The 20358-nt window shown below is 50.2% G+C and overlaps 1 protein-coding gene across 2 annotated transcripts in view; it reads left to right on the top strand.

Moving 5' to 3' along the window:
- Nucleotides 1–11493, top strand: part of ZNF35 (zinc finger protein 35) — a 28628-nt gene extending 17135 nt beyond the window's left edge. The window contains exons 1-4 of one of the 2 annotated variants that reach the window (XM_002713168.6): nt 778–941; nt 3768–4085; nt 4947–5091; nt 9476–11493. In XM_002713168.6, coding sequence (XP_002713214.2) covers nt 3891–4085; nt 4947–5091; nt 9476–10722 — 1587 coding nt within the window. In that variant the 5' untranslated portion in view covers nt 778–941; nt 3768–3890 and the 3' untranslated portion in view covers nt 10723–11493. Of the gene's footprint in view, nt 1–777; nt 942–3767; nt 4086–4946; nt 5092–9475 lie in introns of those variants that run through there. The other variant, XM_070051035.2, reaches the window with a different exon arrangement.
- The last annotated feature ends 8865 nt before the right edge of the window (nt 11494–20358 follow it).

Here is a 20358-nt window from a genome sequence, read left to right as displayed (position 1 = left end):
CTAGTGCACTTGGGAAAACAGCAGACGACGGCACAAGTGCTTGGGCTCCTGCACCCCTGTGGGACACCCGGAAGAAGCTCCTGGCTCCTGGCTTCTGTCTAGCCCAGCCCCAACCGTTGTGGTCATCTGGGGAGTGAACCAGCGGATGGAAGAAACTCCTTTCTCTCTCTCTCTCTCTCTCTCTGCCCCTATACCTCTGCCTTTCAAATAAACAGATCTTTAGACGTAAACGATACTAAACAACAATAGCCACATACAGTGTTGTCAAGCTGATGTGGGGGGTAGTTATCAAATCTGTGTTAGGTTGGGGAAATCTGAACGTGTCTGGACACGGGGTGGTCTTGTTATTTCCTTACCTGCGATGGTGATGGTGTTAGTTTGGAGAATATTATTAAGGGATGCGTGTTCAGCTATTCGGAATGAAATATCCTGGGGTTTACAAGTTTCCCATACATGTGTTCGTGTACGTACAGACAGGGCAAACGTGGAAAAGCCGTCACTGTCGCGTTCCCGTGGAGGACATGGGTGTTCACTGTTCCCTGCTTTCACCTTTTCTGTACCGTTTGGTATTTTCAAAATAAAACGTTCGGGGGAACCTATCAGGACTTTTCTACAGACGGATGTTGTGCAGCACGAGGACCCCCGGCGAGCGCGCTCTGGGCGCCCCCTGCCCGGCCTGGCACGCCCCCCTCGGAGGCCGAGGGGCTGCTCCCATCGCTCCGCCCCCAGCCCAGGTCCGGAGCAATGTTGGACTCCCATCGAGAAGAAAGCACCTCCGAGATTCCTAGAGAGGCCGGCCTGGCGACTCGGGGAGCCGGAAGCCCACCCCGCGGCACTTCCTGTCCGGTCATTGTTCTCGCGCCGGTGGGAGCGGGGGTCCCGGGCGGTCAGCGCCCCGGTCCGGCGCGGGCGCGTTCCGCCGGGTCCTCTCCGTGGCCAGGGTGAGTGGGCGCGGGCGCGGCGTCAGAGGCGGAGGCCGTCCTGGGCGGCCCGCTGCGCCCTTCCCTGCGGGACACGGGCTGCCCCCCGGGTGTCCGTGCCCCGCCGCCCCGGCGTCCCAGCTGCGGCCGGCGCGGGCCTGGCCCGGGGGAGCGGGGCTGCGGACGGCCGGGCGGAGCGGGGGGACTGCGGCGTTTGGAGACGGGGAGAGGACTTGGGCGAGGGGAGCCCCTGGTGGGGAGCTGTGCGTCCCCCGGGGCTGGGGTCCTCGCGACTCTGATGGGAGCCCCGATGTTAGAGCTCCCCTGGCCAGTCTGGCCGTGACCGCCGGCTGGAACGGCCCGAGGGCCTTGCAGCCCGGTGGACTCGAAAGCACAGTGCTCCAGAATGGAGTTGTCGGGGGAACAAACGCAGTGCGTTACTCGGAGAATTCATTGTGCACAGCAAATCCGCAGTAAGCGGTCGTAGGAAAAATAACAGGAGGGCCTGGGGAACCACGAGAGCGGATTTAGCCGACAGAAAGTCCGGGGAGGAGTGGAAGGGAGATTTTCCATCTCTGCTGCATCAGCCAAAGCCGTAGGGTTGTGTTACAGCCGCGATAAGGAGGGGACGGTCGTTCGTGGTGGTGTGACTCGGTGTGCTGTTTTTGGAAAGCTGTTTAACAGCACACATCAACCATAAAAGCATTGACCCAATTACCACCACTCTTGTTTTAAAGGAGTAATGTAGCAAAAGAAATTTGCGCAGGAAAAAAAACTTTTTAAACAATTTTTATCAGGAAAATAAACCAGAAAGTCAAATCTCCTTTAGCTAGAGGAATGGTTCATCAATAGGAAATGCTGCAGTAAATGGTAATGGGCCATGGTTTAGAACACTGTGCCACAGGGAGGTAGCCCCACGTGTGCTGTGTGATGAAAGGTTGCTAAGAATACTGTGAAACGTGGAAACTGGCTGCAAACCAAATAGTGCAGATTGTGAATGGTATACAAGTGTGGTCTGAAGTATGTCTTTTTTTTTTTTGACAGGCAGAGTTAGAAAGACAGAGAGAAAGGTCTTCGTTCCGTTGGTTCACCCCCCAAATGGCCACTACGGCCGGCGCACCGTGCCGATCCGAAGCCGGGAGCCAGGTGCTTCCTCCTGGTCTCCCGCAAGGGTGCGGGGCCCAAGCACTTGGGCCATCCTCCACTGCACTCCCGGGCCACAGCAGAGAGCTGGCCTGGAAGAGGAGCAACCGGGACAGAATCCGGCGCCCTGACTGGGGCTAGAACCTGGGGTGCTGGTGCTGCTGGCAGAGGATTAGCCAAGCGAGCCACGGTGCCGGCCCTACACATATTATTTTTCAAAAACATACTTCAGGCTGGTACCACAGCTCACTAGGCTAATCCTCCGCCTGCGGCACTGGCACACCGGGGTTCTAGTCCCAGTCAGGGTGCTGGATTCCTTCCCGGTTGCTCTTCTTCCAGGCCAGCTCTCTGCTGTGGCCTGGGAGTGCAGCGGAGGATGGCCCAAGTGCTTGGGCCCTGCACCCTCACGGGAGACCAGGAGGAAGCACCTGGCTCCTGGCTTCGGATCAGCACGGTGCGCCGGCCGTAGCGGCCATTTGGGGGTTGAACCAATGGAAGGAAGATCTTTCTGTCTCTCACTGTCTAACTCTGCCTATCAAAATAAATAAATAAATAAATAAATGCAGAGAAGAGGCTCAATCCGCACAGTGGGTGTGATATTTATTTAGTTTTATGTTTCTGTTATTTGATTACTGCAGTGAAACTTTATCAGCATCTCAAGTTATTCTATAAGAGATTTAAAAAATTAAGAATACCACAAAATTATCTTTTTTGTTCTTTTTTTAAAAGATTTATTTATTTATTTTAAATGGTAGAGGTACGGGAACAGAGAGAGAGAGTCTTCCATCTGCTGGTTCACTCCCCAATTGGCTGCAACGGCCAGGGCTGGGCCGATCCGAAGCCAGGAGCCAGAAGCTTCTGGGTCTCCCACGTGGGTGCAGGGGGCCCAAGGACATGGGCCATCCTCCACAGCTTTCCCAGGCCATAGCAGAGAGCTGTGTTGTAAGTGAAGCAGCCGGAACTTGAACCAGCGCCCATATGGGATGCCGGCACAGCAGGAGGCAGCTTTACGCACTATGCCATAGCACGGCCCCTTGTTTTTGCCTTGAGAGTAGCTCTTGGCGTCATTGGACATTTGGAGGATAAGGAGATGTACAACTCTTAAGAAACCAGAACCTCAAAGCTGTTTGTGATTACCCCATCTGGAGGTTAACCACCCATTCCTATTATGTTGGTATGGACTTCTGGTCTTTTTCCTCGGCGTCTTTTGTTCACCCTATTTTGTGTCCGTGGCAATAGTCTTTGTATTCTAATATCCCTTTAAAAAAAACTATTATGATGACAGTTATGAAAGTATGTATTCCTGTGGTTAAAAACAAAATGTAAAATCACAATGATGGTTTGTGAGTTTTTCCTTGAAAGAAATATCCTAAATTCTACAGACATTATACACTGGTTATCTCTTTAGAGGAAAAACAAGGATGAGTTTTTCTTCATTGTTTTCTGTATTTTTCCAAGTGTTTACATTAAAAAATGTTAACTTTGAAGCAGAAGATCAGTAGGCATTACTTATGGGTGCTGGCAGCGTGGTTGTTGTGTAAACAGATGACGTCTGTCCAGCCCGAGGCCTTCCATCCTGTGAGCGGGGATGAGAGTGTTCCCTGCGCTCCGGAGGCGGCTGACCAGGCGCCGGAATGTTGGCCTCTGGGCTTGGGCGTCCTGGAAGCCTCTGCTCCGCGCTGACAGTGCGTTCTGCTTTCTCAGTGTACCCTGTTGATCGTGGCCCTGGGAAGGAGCTCAGCAGAAGCTTCCGCGAGTTCCAGGTTCCATGGGGTTTGACCTGTGCTGGGCAGCCCCCAGCTCTGGCCGTTCCCCTGCTGCACGGAGATGACCGCGGAATTGAGAGAGGCCATGGCCCTCACCCCCTGGGGCCTCGTGAAGGTGAAGGAGGAGGAGGATGAGGAGGAGGCGGCGGCCTACGGGAGTCAGGCATGCAGTGAGCAGGGGCGCTCTGAGCACGGCCCGGTCTGTGCCCCAGCGGAGGGGCCTCCCCCGGGCCCTGATGTGTCAGAAGAGGACAAGGTAAGTGGTGCCTGAGAGGGAGGGGGAGGAGACCTGCAGACCCGCGCAGTTTCACAGGAGCCTCTGCCCCTGCTGCACACTCCTGCAGTCCTGATCCTGGCTGGAGCGCTGTGCCTTGGAGTGTTATTTTTTAAAGATTTATTTATTTGAAAGACAGTGCCAGAGAGAGAAGGGGAGACAGATGGACAGAGATTTCTTCCATCTGTTGGTTTGCTCCCCAAATGGCCACAGTAGCCAGGGCTGGGCCAGGTCAGACAAGGAGCCCAGAATTCCATCTAGCCTCCCGCGCAGGTGGCAGGGGCCCACATCCTTAGGTCATGTCTTCTACTTTCTCAGGCACTTTAGCAGGAGCCGGATCAGAAATGGAGCATCTGGGACTCGGGCAAGTGCTCCAGTCGGGGACACGGGTGGCCCCTGTGGGCCGCACTTGGAGATGTGAGGCTCTCCTCTATGCTGTGTCCTTAATGTTTCAGACACACTCCTTGCCTTTACTGGCCTGCTGAGGACACGTTCCCCAGAGCCTTCTGCAGCACGGAGGCTTCGCTTCTTGGGTCTTTAAATGCTGGAAAAATCAACTCTGAAGAGCCTCGCCGTGTGCTCTCTCGTCGGGTGCTCACTGACACGGTGGTATGGATGCTGGAGTGAGCAGTAGGCAGAATCAAAGGGATGGGGAAAGGGTGACAAGCTGGCTCCTCTGCCTGCCCATCCTGTGGATTCGGGAAGACTCTGGTGTCCCTTTGCATTACCTAACTTGTCGTATGGCTTCCAGGAATAGGAACCTTTGTCCTCCTCACAGGTTGTGATTACATCGCCCCCCAGCACCAGTGCCCTCGTCAGTCACCTATGCCTACTTGTCTGCAGGGTCAGAACATGTTCTGGGACATGGCTGTGGTCCTGAAAGCAACGCGAGATCCACCTGCTGCTTCCCCCCTCGGTGGTTGCTCCTTGCCTGGGACTCTGTGCAAGAGCGAGATCCTAGAGACGCAGGGCAACACTAACTCCCTGGGTAAGGTTCGGCTGCCGGAGTCAGAATGTATCCGTTGGGTTTCTCAGCACTGCCTTGGAAACCGTGGGTGGGCATCTGTCTCCTGGCTTGAGCAGTGGAGAGGATTAAGGTGTGGACAAGTGTCAGGGAGAGCTGGATAAGGGGTGCTGAGAGACGCCTGTGCATTTGTCCTAGGAGATGCCTGCCTTTGCACGCAGGCCCAAGACACCAGACGAACGCAGGTGAACTCCAGGTTTATTTGCTTAGCGAGATTCACACGGATGCACACATGCAGACGTGTGTCCTGTGTGCATGCTTTCTGGTTGTCACAGGTTAGTGAGCCTGCCGGGGACGCTAGAGCTAAGGTAGAAGTGGTCAGTTTTTGTGTTCACTTTGAGGAAATGCCTGAAGATGCTCTGTTTCTGTGGATTTTTGTGCAAATTCCGGAGAATTTTGAGCAGCATGTCAAGCAAAATGGTGTTCAGAACCAGGTCTTGATGAGAGTACTGATGGCGTCTCATCAGCTGTTCTCGACGCTGAGACCCCGGGGTAGCATGTTCTGAGCAGCGGGTGAGAGAGGCTTGACATATACCTGTGCGTCAGGAATGCCACAGTCGGGAGTCCTGTGTGTGGAAACAGCCACCTGGATGACCACCACAGCGCCACCTTCTGGCGCATCTGGGGACCAGTACTGTTGGGAAGGTTAGGATCTCTCCCTTTTCTTGTCAGTAATTATTCCTTGGAGTCAGCCCCCGCCGTTCTTGCTGTTCAGCTTTCTGTTCGTTGTGTCTGGTGCACTCCTCTGCGTGCCGCTTCCTTGCTGGCAACTCACATTGGCAGCAGCTGTCCCTTTTTTTTTTAATTCTTTTTTTTTTTTTTTTTTTTTTTTTTGACAGGCAGAGTGGACAGTGAGAGAGAGATACAGAGAGAAAGGTCTTCCTTTGCCGTTGGTTCACCCTCCAAAGGCCGCCGCGGCCGGCGCACCGCGCTGATCCGATGGCAGGAGCCAGGAGCCAGGTGCTTTTCCTGGTCTCCCATGGGGTGCAGGGCCCAAGCACCTGGGCCATCCTCCACTGCACTCCCTGGCCACAGCAGAGAGCTGGCCTGGAAGAGGGGCAACCGGGACAGAATCCGGCGCCCCGACCGGGACTAGAACCTGGTGTGCCGGCGCCGCAAGGCGGAGGATTAGCCTAGTGAGCCGCGGCGCCGGCTAGCAGCTGTCCCTTTAACTCCAAGAGCTGCCCCCGTTCAGCAGGAATGGCCTGCGGCCTTCTGAACGGTTCACGTCTTTCTTAATTTGTTTATTTCAAATGCAGAGAGGGAGAGACTGAGCTCTCCTATCTGCTGGTTCACTCCCCAAAGACCCACGCCAGGCAGAACTGGGCCACCTTGGAGCCAGGAGCGTAGTCCAGGTCTTCTACATAGGCAGAAGTAGCCAGGCACTGGAACCATCCCTGCCTCCTCCCAGGATCTGAGTAGCAGGAGGCTGGAATTGGGAGCAGGGCTTGGACTCAAACCCAGACACTGTGTTATGGAAGATGGGCAGCCCACCAAGCCAAACACCTGTCCCCAAACTTATCTTTAAATTCATTTTCCAGACTTTGAAGTATGCTCATGAAAAACATACTTGCGAATTTAATGTTTCATTTTAAAAAATATTTCAAACACCGAATCAGAAAGACTTGCAAATCTTGTCAGTACAGTCTTGTTAAGCATGTAGGTTTTGCAAACTAATAAATTGCCCCTCCCATTTTGGAATACAGTATGCAGCTGTGATGGCAGGCTTGTGTAGTATTTCAGATCCCTTAAAGAAAAAACAAAAAAGGATGGGGCCAGCGCTGTGGCTTAGTAGACTAAGCTTCCGCCTACATCATTGACATCCCATGTAGGCGCCAGTTTGTTTCTCAGCTGCTACTCTTCTGACCTAGCTCTCTGCTTATGGCCTGGGAAAGCAGTGGAAGATAACCCAAGTGCTTGGGGCCCTGCACCCATGTGGGAGACCTGGAAGAAGCTCCTGGCCCCTGGCTTTGGATTGGCTCAGCTGCAGCCATTGTGGCCATCTAGGGAGTGAACCAGCAGATGGAAGACCTTTCTGTCTGTCTCTCCTTCTCTCTGTCTGTAACTTTACTTCTCAAATAAATAAAATATTTTAAAAAAAGACAAAAAGTATTGATTTCAAACCTTAATGATATGCCTATGTTCTGGTTAATCACAGATTAGTTTTTAGTTTATTTCTTCATTATTTCTGTGCATATATTTTTTTAAAGTTATAGTAATTGTACATGGCCCAAAAAGGAAAAACTCTTTCAAAAAACTACGATTGCAGATCCTGAGTTACTGAGTGTCTTTTCCTCCAGGGAGAGTAGAACTTGAGCACACAGATAAGCCATAATTCTCTTTTTCTCTGATTACATAACCAATTGCATTTAAACCTAGGCTACACTTGCACCAGTTCTGTGGCAATCATGACCTAAGACGTTATTCACATACGAGGAACTGTGTCTGTTATTGGCTGCAGTCACTTCAGTAGTTCCTGTCGGACTCCAGCTTTCATGTCTTCCTAACAATAAGAAGAACAGGAGTGCGGGTCCAGGGAGTGCAGGAGTGCAGTGTGAACGGAAGTGTCCACGGCTCTGTTTCTGTGGGAGAGATGCCTGGCAGGGCCCGGGACGCCACTGGGGCAGCCAGGCAGGGAGTTGCAGGGGAGGGAAAGGGGGTAAAAGGAAGCAGGGAGAGAGCTGTTAGAAGGGAGGAAACTAAGCGGAGATGTGGGGATCGTAGAGAACGCGAAGAGAGGAGAAAGCAGTGCACGAAAAAGACATGAAACGGTGCATTCAGAACCTGAAATATTCCGTGCAGAATAGTTTTCCGGAGCTTGGTTTAATTCGCAAACACTTAATAGGGGTTCCCCGTGCCAGCACAGCTGTACAAGGGCACCTTCCAGGCTGGAGGGTGCTGGATGATGGGAGGAGACAGACAGCGGAGCCGTGAACTACTGACAGCAGGACTCCTCTGTTGCTGTTTGAGTTCTGAGGTAGTGGAGAGGGCCCAGAGACCGATGAGGCTATTAAAACTTCAGGATGTGTTGCTGGTCTCTTGGTATTTTCTGGCATTGTGGATCAGGCTGTGCCGTATTTCAAAGGGTCAGCTTTCCTTGACATAGTGCTAAGCCGTTGCCGCGACATGAGGGTAAGAGTGCACTGTTCTCTGAAGTCCCCAAGCGGAGCTAGCTAGCACCATGGCAGCTGCCGCCCCGTCGGGGTTCATCGCCGCCCCCGGGGCCCCCACCACACCGTCAGCCAGACAGAAAGTGCCTGCAGACATTCAGAGTGCTCACCGTGCCCCATGCTCTGTTCTGTGCCCTTGGTGTGGAGTAACTGTTAACCCACTCACAGTGCTGCCGGGTGGACACGGGTAATATCCCTGTTTAGAGACTCAGAAACTAAGGCACACAGTATTAAGTGGCCTAACGACGTGCAGCTGGGTTGGTGGCAGAGCAGGGACTTGAAGCCACACGGTGTGGCTGCAGCACCCCTGTTCTTAACCTCAGCACAGCCTCCCAGTGTGGTGCATTGGGCCCTATGGCCGTCTGGGCGTCTAGGCGAGCCTTGCTGTATGCGCCCGCCCTTTGTCCAGTGTCCAGCCTCCTTAGATACGGAGGTCTGAACTACCAGATCTTGCTTACACGTAAGGGATCTCCCTCATTCACTGGGGGGTTACAAGGAGATCCACGCTAGGTAGCCTGGTAAGAGGACAAGGCTGGGCAGAGGCCAGTGGCCTTCGTGACTGGTCTCAATTGTGGGGTCAGCCATCAGACCTCCATCTGAGGAGCGCCATCTGTGAGACTGGGCCTCCGTGGCATGTGGCAGTGGGCCCATGTCCAGTGCAGCAAGTGGAAGTGCTGGCTAGACCGTGCGTCAGTGGATTCCGGTCTGAGTGACGGGGAGGGCACAGACCCAGCAGAAGTCCCAGAGAAGCAGTGATGTGTGATTAGGCTTTTTTCTTGACTTGAAAGGCAGAGTGAGAGAGAGGAAGAGACAAAGAAATTTTCCATCCACTGTTTCACTCCCCAAATGGCCCCAAAGCCAGGGCTGGGCCAGGCCAAGTCCAAGAGCCTGGAACCCTGTACAGGTCTACCATGTGGATGGCGGGAGCCCAAGCCCTTGGGTCATCTTTGGCTGCTTTCCCAGGCACATTAGCGCTCCAGTAGGGATCCCCTGCATCCCAGGCAGTGGCTTCACCCACTGCGCCACTGCACCACTGTGCCAGCCCCTGGAGTGCTGCCTTAGATGAAGCCCTTGGCAGAGACTGACGTCACAGGCCCCCTGCCCTTTATGACTTGATGATCCTGTTCTTTTTCTAGCCAGAGAAAGCTAACCTTTGCATTTGCCCTGTCTTCGTTCAGGTGCTGAAACAAAGCACCTGCAGTTACTGGTTCCAAAAACTGAGATCTGTGAGGAAGCTGAGGATCCCCTCATCGGAACAGTGAGACTCCAGAGAGCCGACTCGCCAGGACCTGAGTTAGGAGAAGCCTGTGAACAGGGGGCCGTGTTAAAGAGGCAGAGAATTAAGAGGGAGAAGCGGGATTTCGGACAGGTGACAGTGAAGGACTGTCACTTACTGGAAAGCTTCAAGGAAGAGGAAGACCAGAAGCTTAAGAAACCCCGGGGGAAGCACAGCCTCAGCTCTGGCCCTGCTGGAAACCAGAAGGTGCAGCCCGGGCAGAAGCCTTTCACGTGCAGTGTGTGCGGGAAGGGCTTCAGCCAGAGCGCGAACCTGGTCGTGCACCAGCGGATCCACACCGGGGAGAAGCCCTTTGAGTGTCATGAGTGCGGGAAGGCCTTCATCCAGAGCGCAAACCTCGTCGTGCACCAGCGGATCCACACCGGACAGAAGCCTTACGTTTGCTCAAAGTGCGGGAAAGCCTTCACGCAGAGCTCCAATCTGACCGTGCATCAGAGAATCCACTCTTTAGAAAAAAACTTCAAGTGCAGTGAGTGTGAGAAAGCCTTCAGTTACAGCTCGCAGCTGGCGCGGCACCAGAAGGTGCACATTACAGAAAAGTGTTACGAGTGCAACGAGTGTGGGAAAACGTTTACGCGGAGCTCCAACCTCATCGTGCACCAGCGCATCCACACCGGGGAGAAGCCCTTTGCCTGTAACGACTGCGGCAAAGCTTTCACCCAGAGTGCAAACCTCATTGTCCATCAGCGGAGCCACACCGGTGAGAAGCCATACGAGTGTAAGGAGTGCGGGAAAGCCTTCAGCTGTTTCTCCCACCTCATTGTGCACCAGAGAATCCACACGGCCGAGAAACCGTATGACTGCAGCGAATGTGGGAAGGCCTTCAGCCAGCTCTCTTGCCTTATCGTCCATCAGAGGATTCACAGCGGGGATCTTCCGTACGTGTGTAACGAATGCGGCAAGGCCTTCACGTGTAGCTCATACCTGCTCATTCATCAGAGGATCCATAATGGGGAGAAGCCGTACACGTGTAGTGAGTGTGGCAAGGCCTTCCGGCAGAGGTCGAGCCTCACTGTGCACCAGAGAACCCACACTGGGGAAAAGCCCTATGAATGTGCGAAGTGTGGCGCCGCCTTCATTTCCAACTCGCACCTCATGCGACATCACAGAACCCACCTGGTCGAGTAACGAGCAGGGGACAAGGCAGACCTGTCGTCCTTGGTGAGGACCTCCTGGCTCCCAAAGAGACACCTGCTTGCTGTTCTTCCCGGGTCCTGATGAGCACCATTTTCAGGAGTGCAGCACCGGAGACGAGCATTTCAGAGGCTGCTCTAAATAAGACGGTGAGAAGCACCTGCTGGCAGGGACGGTGTTTGAGCTCCACCCTGAGCAGTCATATTTTCTGAAACCGAGTGTGGCTTTCTTAGGAATGGGCCGTGCAGAGCCAGCTGATAAAGATCCTATATGAAGAAAGATCTTTTTGCATAATTTTGTTTTGAAACTCTGGTGATTGCTTGAGCAACAGCAGACTGCCTGGCGAATCTGGAGCCTTGTACCTTGTGTTCTATCCAGTGTTTCAGGTGAAGCAGTTTCTAGTTAAGGAAACCACTTGGGGTAGCAATTCGACAACTCACCTATAAACACTGGTAAGCTGTCCATTCCCTAGGTAAGTTTTAAGATAACCAACCAAAACAAAACCTATTAAGCATCCATTTTTGAAATGGACAGATGTAGGACACAGTCTTTTCCCTTATTGTGTGTACCTACTAAACTCTGGGATCGTAAAGCCATGGCAAGTCTGTTCTGACTGTGTCTCAGTCCACCTGGCCAGCTCTCAAGGACTCATGGGGACACACACTAGCTACAGTCATTCACTGAGTGACAGCTGCACACAACTCAAGTCCCCAGTTCCCACCACCTGGGTACAGGAGTCAGAATAAAGCTTGTCTAGAGACATGCCCAAGTGGTCTCTGCTCATTCTGCCCAAGCCCAGCCAGGGGTCTTAGTGTGGGTTTCAGTCTCAACTTCGGGATGATGTTTAGAAGAAATAGTGGTGCTCTTCCAATTCTGAGAAGACCGAGGGAGAGGGAGGAGGCAGAGTATGATTCCTAAGACCTTAGTTTTGGGGGAAGCTTGTGGGTTTTGGAATATGATAATTGACAAGGATGAAGAGACTGGCTAAGGTAAGAGGACTTTGTTGCTATTGGGCATGGACTCCTGGAAACTATGCAATGGGTAGTGTTAACGTGATAACACTGCGCTGTATCTATACAGAACGTTTACCCTTTATTGTGTACCGTCACGAACAGAACCATGAAACCTGGCGGTTACCTAGTGCTTTCCCTAGATCATTACCTGAACTCACGTACCACTGGCAGATTTCGCCCAGTTACTTGAGAGTGGTCGTTTAACACAAGGCCAGGTAACAAGGGACAGAACCCATACCCAAATCCAGCACCTAAATCCAGGTTCCCTTTGTTGTGCCATGCTGCTTGCCTAACTACCCATAATCCCTGCTCAGGCCTGCAGGGGAGGCTGAGGGGTATGTATTCTCATTTTCTGTTGGGGAAGTGCGTTTGGGGTACACTGTTGTCACTGTGACCAGAAAGCCAAAATCTTAAAATTGGAATTTAGGACTCTGTATCTGTTTCTACCCCTTTGCAGCGCCTCTGAGCATGCAAGAGCATTTGTCCTAAATAAGCCATCTGGTGGCACTTGGCAGTCCAACACTCTTGCTGTGTCAGTTCTGCAAGGCTGAGTGATACTAACCACATAGTGTTTCTAGTTTATACAACACACAGGCAATTCCATACACCTTCTCACCTCTTGTTCTTGGGCAGATCTTGTCAGAACATAGCCAGTTTTTCTGAGTTTCAGCCTAAATCGTGGAGACACAAATGAAAGGATTCAAAAGTAGGAATGCCCTCTCCGGCCACTGCCCTCTGGCGGGAGGTCAGGAGACCCCAGGGTAAAACCATCTGTCTCTGCTGATATTAGCAACAAGGTAGCTGTTTTTCCTCCTGGAAGCTTAGGACATCAGGAGAGCAAGTCCAAAGGTTTGGATAACTCCATGGCCTGACCCACCCACCAAGAGACCAGAAGTGTACTTTCCTCAAAGGTGTACTTTCCTCACAGCCGGGATTTATGACCATTAAAAACAGTTGAGCTGTTTTAACTTCACGTTGTGTCTTCCCTGTCTTAATTAAACTCTGCCATGGTGATTTTAGTATACTGGCTGCAGGTTTCTGTTTGTCAGCTGGGGAGAAGAGCTATACGGGTGATTTTGGTGCAGAGCTGGGTTTGAGTGTCACTGACTCACCTTCAGGTACAGCAGTGGTTTTCAGCCTTGGCTGCATGTCAGAATCACATGCACTTTCAACGATTTCCACTCCGAAGCCTCAGTATTTTTTAAAACGCTGGAGATTACAATGTGCAACCAAGGTTATGAGCCACCGCAGCAGTCAAGGAAAGCCGGCAGGCCACTAACGTGCGCACTGAGGCAGAGAGGGGGAGCTCCAGCCTAGGAAATTGTAGGCGCACTGCTGTATTAACCCACAACAGGACACGCTAGGCGGCACCAGGTGTCCTGCAGCCCCCCGCCAATCCCTAGGTGTTAGGATTCTGAGATGCAGCCTTCTGTATTTAAGTACACGTGCCGGACATTTTATCTGAACAAGCCAGGTCCTGACGTGCTTGTAAGTGTCCCTGAGGGCTTTGTGCATTTGCGATTGTGTTTCATCTTGAGATCTGTATTTTCACGAAGCTAAACCTGAGTTCAGGACCTTGAGTTTGGCACAAATCATGAGATGCAAATACATTACTAGTCAGCTAATCACACCTCCTCCCAATTCAATTCCAGCCCTCAAATAGATTGCGACCTGCTCTTTCCTTTCCAGCTTCTATTTGGGGAACAATAACCACCTGTGAAGTGGCTGTGTCCTCTGAAGCCCTGTTTTCTTAAGCTGCCGAGTGCTCGCACACTGAGCTGTCAGACGAGGGGCTCTGCAGGTCCTTGTGAATGGCGTCAGAGTGGAGTCAGGAACTCTGACCCCGAGGTGGTACTTAGCAGTCGTGTGTTCAGTGCAGCAGAGATGGGAAACTGGTGATGAAGTCGTGTACAGGGGCTTTGGGAGCACAGGGGCTGTCTCCACAGGGGCTTGTCTTCCCCTACGAGCACAATCAGCCGTGAATGCCTCCAGGCCCAGGAAGACGGGTCTTTGGGCACTGCTGCTGCAGATCCCCTTTGCCCAGGCAGCTGTCATCTCTCACATCTGCTGCATTGCTCCTCCCTCCACTGTGCCTAACCATGTGGGGCTGCATAAAGGCTGACAGTCTGGTGGGAACTCTGGATGCTGTCCCCAAGAAATGCACGTTGCACATTGGATTTTGGGCCCATTTGAGGAATCATACGGGCTCCATGAAGCCAAGCCATGGTTCACGTCTCACTTGGGGATATATACATAGTCACCAGTAACAATAAAGAAGAAACAAAGACTATGCACTCTTTTGTTTTGTTTTTGACAGGCATTGTGGACAGTGAGAGAGAGACAGAGAGAAAGGTCTTCCTTTGCCATTGGTTCACCCTCCAATGGCCGGCGCACCGCGCTGATCCGATAGCAGGAGCCAGGTACTTATCCTGGTCTCCCATGGGGTGCAGGGCCCAAGCACTTGGGCCATCTTCCACTGCACTCCCTGGCCACAGCAGAGAGCTGGCCTGGAAGAGGGGCAACTGGGACTAGAACCCGGCGTGCCGGTGCCGCAAGGCGGAGGACTAGCCTAATGAGCCATGGCACTGGCCTAGACTATGCACTCTTAAGAATGTGGCCTAGGGGCTGGCCTGGCGCTGAGGCTCAGCAGGTTAACGCCCTGGCCTGAAGCGCCGGCATCCCATATGGACACTGATTCTAGTTCTGGCTGCTCCACTTCTGATCCAGCTCTCTGCTATGGCCTGGGAAGGCAGTAGAAAATGGCCCCCAACTCCTTAGGCCCCTGTACCCACGTGAAGAAGCTCCTGGCTTCAGATTGGTGCAGCTCTGGCTGTTATGGCCAATTGGGGAGTGAACCATAGGCTGGAAGACTCTCTCTCTCTGTGTCTTCTCTCTGTGTAGCTCTTTCAAATAAATAAATCTTTAAAAAAATAAAATATGACCTAGACAGGTAACCTTTAAATCTTCTGGATTTCCTCTCTAGGCAGTTGGTGGTGGTCTCCCTACCACTTGAGGCGTTCTGTTTGGATACTCAGAAGCCATTTCTGGCTGCCTGTATCATTCATTCATTATGAAAATGTGTGGTTTTTTTCCTGTAGAAAAGCCACTTCTTGCATCTCATGGGAAGCGTGACTTCCTGAGCCCTGTCATCTGTGCAGCCTCATCTCTCTGCTTCCCTTGCATCTTTTGCTACAGCCTAGAAGTGCAGGTGTGTTCTCCGTGCCTTGGCTCACAGCTTCCTCAGTGCCTGTGTTATCTCACACCACTTCCTGCTCAACCCTCTTCTACTTACCTGACCTCAGATTTCTTTTTTTTAATTTAATTTATTTATTTGAGAAGTCGAGTTACAGAGAGAGAGACTGAAAGGTCTTCCAGGTCCTGGTTCACTCCCCAAATGGCTGCAACGGCTGGAGCTGGGCCAGTCCAAAGTCAGGAGCTTTTGCCAGGACTCCCACATGGGTGCAGGGGCCCAAGAACGTGGGCCATCTTCTGCTTTCCCAGGCCATTGCAGAGAGGAGCAGCCCGGACTCAAACCAGCACCCACATGGGATGCGGGCACTGAAGGTGGAGGCTTTACCTGCCACACCACAGTGCCAGCCCCCTATAAAACTTGGTTTAATTTCATTTCTGAGAAGCTTCTAAGCACCCTGAGGCCAAAGGCATAATGAATGTTATTTAGAAGTAGTAAAAAAAATTTCAGAGAATATGAATCCAGAGTTTTACTTTATGCTGTAAAGTGGGAAAACGTCTGAGTTCAAATTGTGTAAAGCATATAAATTACTTGAAGGAAATATAAGAAAATGTTATGAGCGATTCCAATGACTTGTTCATAGCCATAGTGATGGTAAATTTAGAGCAAACCCAGGTCTTCTAAGTGGTAAGATTATGGTTGATGAAAGGAGATTTGGGGGAGTAGTTTCCATTTTTCTATAAGAAACAAGAATTGTTTTAATTGTGCAAAAATAAATTACTATACTGACATTTAGTTTCACTATATTAACTAACAGTATCTTGGTACCCCATTTTGTAAGGTGATAGATGTATGCCCTCCCTTTCCTTGTCTTTCCTTCACTTCTCCACTTCTGACATGAAGTCTAATTTTAAATTCACTTCTGTAATCATAGTTGTACTTTGATTCTTTATTGATCTGTCTGGACGTTGGGAATAAGCTGTACGAACGTTGGGAGGATCATGTGAATCTTGTTCGCTGCAGATCGTACTGTGTTCGTATTTCCTTTTCAGAACAGCTCTGTGTTTTTACTGCAGTTCTCAGTTCCTTTCCTTTCGCCTTGTGCTGATTGATTGTAATTCTCAGTGACTTCCCCATTCTTCATCCTCTACGCTGTCCCCTTTCTGCCCATTTTTTCTGTGTAGCCCCCTTCCAGAGGTCTCAGCCTTACGCTCTAGTCTTGGATGACCTTTCTGCCTATTGTCCTGTCACTCTGGGCTCCATTGTTTCCCAGATTCCACATCTTTTTCTTCTCCTGCCTCCCTCGTTTCACGTCATCTGTTCTTGAGATCACTTGCCACGGAAGAAACATGGAAGGCAAAATTGCTGAGCTTTTAGCTCTGAGCTTGCAGTTGATTGGTAGTTTGACTGAATCTGGAATTCTAGGCTGAAAGTTTTCCCAGAGTTGGTAGACATCACTTTGCTGACTTACAGCAGCCAGTGGTGTTAATGAGTTCTCTGATTCCAGCCTGATTCTTGTTTCTTGGACAGTCAGTATCATTTACATTACAGCGGTCCTTTCCCTCACTTCCATTCCTGGAAACTTTGAAAGAGGGCAGGCGTTTGACACAATAGTTACGGTCCTACTTGGGACACCCACATCCTGTATGGAGCACCTGGTTTGAGTTCCAGCTCCTCTACTTCCATTGAGTTTCCAATACTTGCGTCCCTGACACCCATGTGTGAAACCCGGACTGAGTTCCAGGTTCTTGGCCTGGGCCTGGCATGGTCTGGGTTGTAGGCATTTAGGAAGTGAGCCAGTGGATGGAAAATCTGTCTCTCTGCCTTTTAAATAAAATAAAGAAAAATCTTAAAAATTAAATCTCCTTTTTGTTCTTGGTATATTTAATTCTCTGTTGCACTCAGTGGGATTTTTCAGGATAGCAACTCGGGTACATCTACTCTTGGAAACTTATTTGTATGAGTTACCCCTATACAGAGTAGGTTCCTATATTTGCTTTCCGAATCCGCACCGCTTGCTCTGTTGCCATTACCTTGTCTTGTGACACTTGTGAGGACCTTATTTCCCAGCCTTTCCAATCAGTTTTTAGTTCTCACAGTAATTAGTTTAATATCTAAGAGCCTTGCTTCCTCTTTATTCCTGTCTTGTAGCATAATCTTGAGTATTCTGATGAGCACTTTCTTGAAAATCTCTTCTGTCATGTGAAATCTCCTACCCTCTCACTCCATCTACCCCTGGGTCCTTTTTCCTCTGTTTTGCCTGCTCACTGGAGAACTTCCTCAAATATGGAATGTCTTACTGATAACACGTACACACATACAAGTATGTGTATGTGTGTGCTTTAAAAACCCAACTGACACCTCTGTGTGGGTGTGGGATTTGCTCACTAGCAGGCTTCCATCTGGAGTGATTGGTAAGGATCGGGGTATTTCCGTGAGGGCTTCTAAATGCCAGAATCTTTTGTCTAGGACTCTTATTTCTTAAGAAAAACTCATATTTTTATGTGGAATTTGGATACTATTAAGTGCTTCTCTCGAAGAGAACGGTGGGTGTTAAGCAGTCCAGATGCCACATGGGACACCCTCATGCCATACCAGAGTGCCTGGGGTCAAGTCCCTGCTCTGCTCCCAGTTTCAGCTTCCCGCTAGTATGGGCCTTGATGGCCCAGATAGTTAAGTGCCTGCCACCCGCGTGAGAGATCTGAATTGATTTCCAGCTTCCAGCTTTGGCTTTGCTCAGTCCCAGCTGCTGTGGCGTTTGGGGATTTAACCAGCAGGTGGGAGATCTTTGCCTCTGCCTCTAAAATATCTTTAAAAGAGGGGAAAGAGAGAATAGTTGTGTTAATACAAATTTTCAGTTTGTCTCCTTATCTTAAGCCCTCTCGCTTCCTTGTACCTGGGTTTCCCAGTCACAGTCTCTCTGAGGTTCAGGAGGGTATTTTAGCAACCTCTTTCCATTGTACTGCCCTCAGAAAGTGTTCTCAGCCATCACTCCCACTGCCTAACTTTCTCAGTTACCCTTCATCCATTTTCCATCTTTTAGAAGCTTCTTCCCTTCATCCCACTGCTACAGATTCTTGACCAGTTTAATACATTGCTATAATTTTAGGGGAGGTTGATATATTTTTGTTTTGAAACTCAAGAGTTACAAAAGGGAGTGAGAGCTTCCATCTGCTGGTTCACTCCCTAGATGTCCACAGGGGCCAGGGCTGGGCCAGGCTGAAGCCAAGAGCCAGGAGCTTCTTCCAAGTCTCCTACATGGATAGCAGGAGCCCAAGCACTTGGGCCATCTTCCACTGCTTTTCCCAGACCATTAGCAGGGAACTGGATCGGAAGCAGAGTAGCCAGGACACGAACCAGCACCAACACAGGATGCCAGCATCGGAGGCAACAGCTCCACTTGCCATGCCACAATGCTGGCCCAAAAGCTCTTTTTTAAAAATAGTATTGATATTATAATAGCACCATGTTAGGAAGCTATATTGAAAATAAATATTTGGACAGTGATTTATGAATATGTCAACATTACTTTTTTATTAAAATGACTGTGAGTAGTTAAATTATGTGCTGTTTCTAAAAATGATAATTTAAAGAATTGTGGCATGCTAAGATGCTCACAGTAACAGTAAATGAATAGTACACAATAAGACAGTGTTTAGAGCCAGTTTTCTAACATGTATACAGGAAGAAAAGACTGAAAGGAAGCAAATAGATGGGGGTGGTCACAGTGGTTAAAGTGTCCTGCACTGTCTACATTTTCCGCCATGCGCCTGAGTTACTTTTCTGATCAGGAGGGGAAAAACTAGTGAAAGAAAAGTGTCAGCTTGTTCAGAGGGGGAGACTGTTGGTGAGGGGGGCAACAAAATAAGGGCCTAGAGCAGGGAAATAAGATCCACAGCTACTGAGGACCGAATGTGAGGTGAGGGGTGCAGTTGAAGAATGCGAGGGAGAGAAAACCACAGCCTTTTCACCAAGATGGCGCCCAAGGCAAGGAAGGAAGCTCCTGCCTCCCCCAAAGCCAAAGCAAAGGCTTTGAAGGCCACCAAGGCAGTGTTGAGAGGTGTCACAGCCACAAGAACAGAGCCACATGTCACCCACACTCCAGCAGTCCTATACACTCCGCCCCCTTGCAGCAGCCCAGGCATGCTCAGAGCACCCCCAGGAGACACAGCTTGACCTTGACCACTATGCCATTGTCAAGTTCCCCCTGGCCACCGAGTCTGCCATGAAGATGATAGAAGACAACCACACACACTCGTGTTGATTGTAGATGTCAGCCTCCAGCAAGTACCACATCAGACAGGCTGTGAAGAAACTGTGTGACACTGATGTGGCCACAGTCACCACCCTGGGTCAGGCCTGATGGACAGAAGATGGCGTATGTTTGCTTCAGAAGTTGCCAACAAAATTGGGATCTTCTAAACTCGGTCCAGCTGGCTAATTCTGAATATATGTTTTTTTTTTCACCATAAAATAAAAAATGCATGGAAAATGAAACTAAATGATAAAAATACAAACTTTATTTCTCAACACAAAGCTCCACCAAGGTCAAAATCACTTGTGTAAGTCATGAGACCAGTCATTTAGTCCATCAGTAAAACATCTTGGGAATTTAGCTATGTCAATGCAATGTTTTTGACAGTATTAACTAAAACAGGGTTGCAGTTTGAAGATTTTTTAAAGTTACGGAACAAAGACATCAGGAGTCAATAAGGATTGTATGTTGAATGCCCAAAGATTTCTCTTCAGACCTCTCGCAAAATTGCCCTGATGTCTTCTTAGTGCCTCAAATTAGATCCTCTTCAGATATGTTAGAACAAGTTAGTGTGCATTTATTTTGGTGCAGAACGTTTTGAAATCCATGCATAGCTTTTTTGTTTTTAGGGTTGGTTTTTTGTTTTTTGTTTTTGTTTTTGTTTTTGTTTTGTAATGCACCTTCTCCATGTGTATTAAAATTTTTTTCATTTATTTTTACTTATTTGAAAAGCAAAGAGCAAGGGAGAGAGGTCCATCTTCCATCTGCTAGTTCACCCCGCAAATGCCTGCAACAGCCAGGAGCATGGAGCTCAATCCAAGTCTCCCACTTGGATGGGGGTCCCTAACTACTTGAGCCATTATCTGCTGCCTCCCCGTGTGCACATTAGCAGGAAGCTGGAATTGAGACCTGAACGTAGGGATGTGGGCATTCCAGCTGGCATCTTACCTGCTGTGCAAACACCCACCTCACCAAGAGCTGTTCAGAAGGTCTCAGATTTTTTTGTGATGTCGTTCTGGGGAGAGTTTGGAGACTGGACTTGTAAGGAGAGAAAGAAATCCTGGAGATCACACAGGCAGCCTTTTGCAGAGTGCGAGAGACCATGGCATTCCAAGCCAGCCAATGATGGGGCCAGAGAGGGACCGATGTGTTACTTGGAAAACAGAATGGGC

Source organism: Oryctolagus cuniculus, chromosome 10 (assembly GCF_051225735.1).
Source record: "Oryctolagus cuniculus isolate XC-2025 breed Fujian yellow rabbit chromosome 10, ASM5122573v1, whole genome shotgun sequence".
Classification (NCBI taxonomy): domain Eukaryota; kingdom Metazoa; phylum Chordata; class Mammalia; order Lagomorpha; family Leporidae; genus Oryctolagus; species Oryctolagus cuniculus.
The sequence above is the reverse complement of the archived record's forward strand: the minus strand, read 5'-3'. Positions and strand labels throughout refer to the sequence as shown.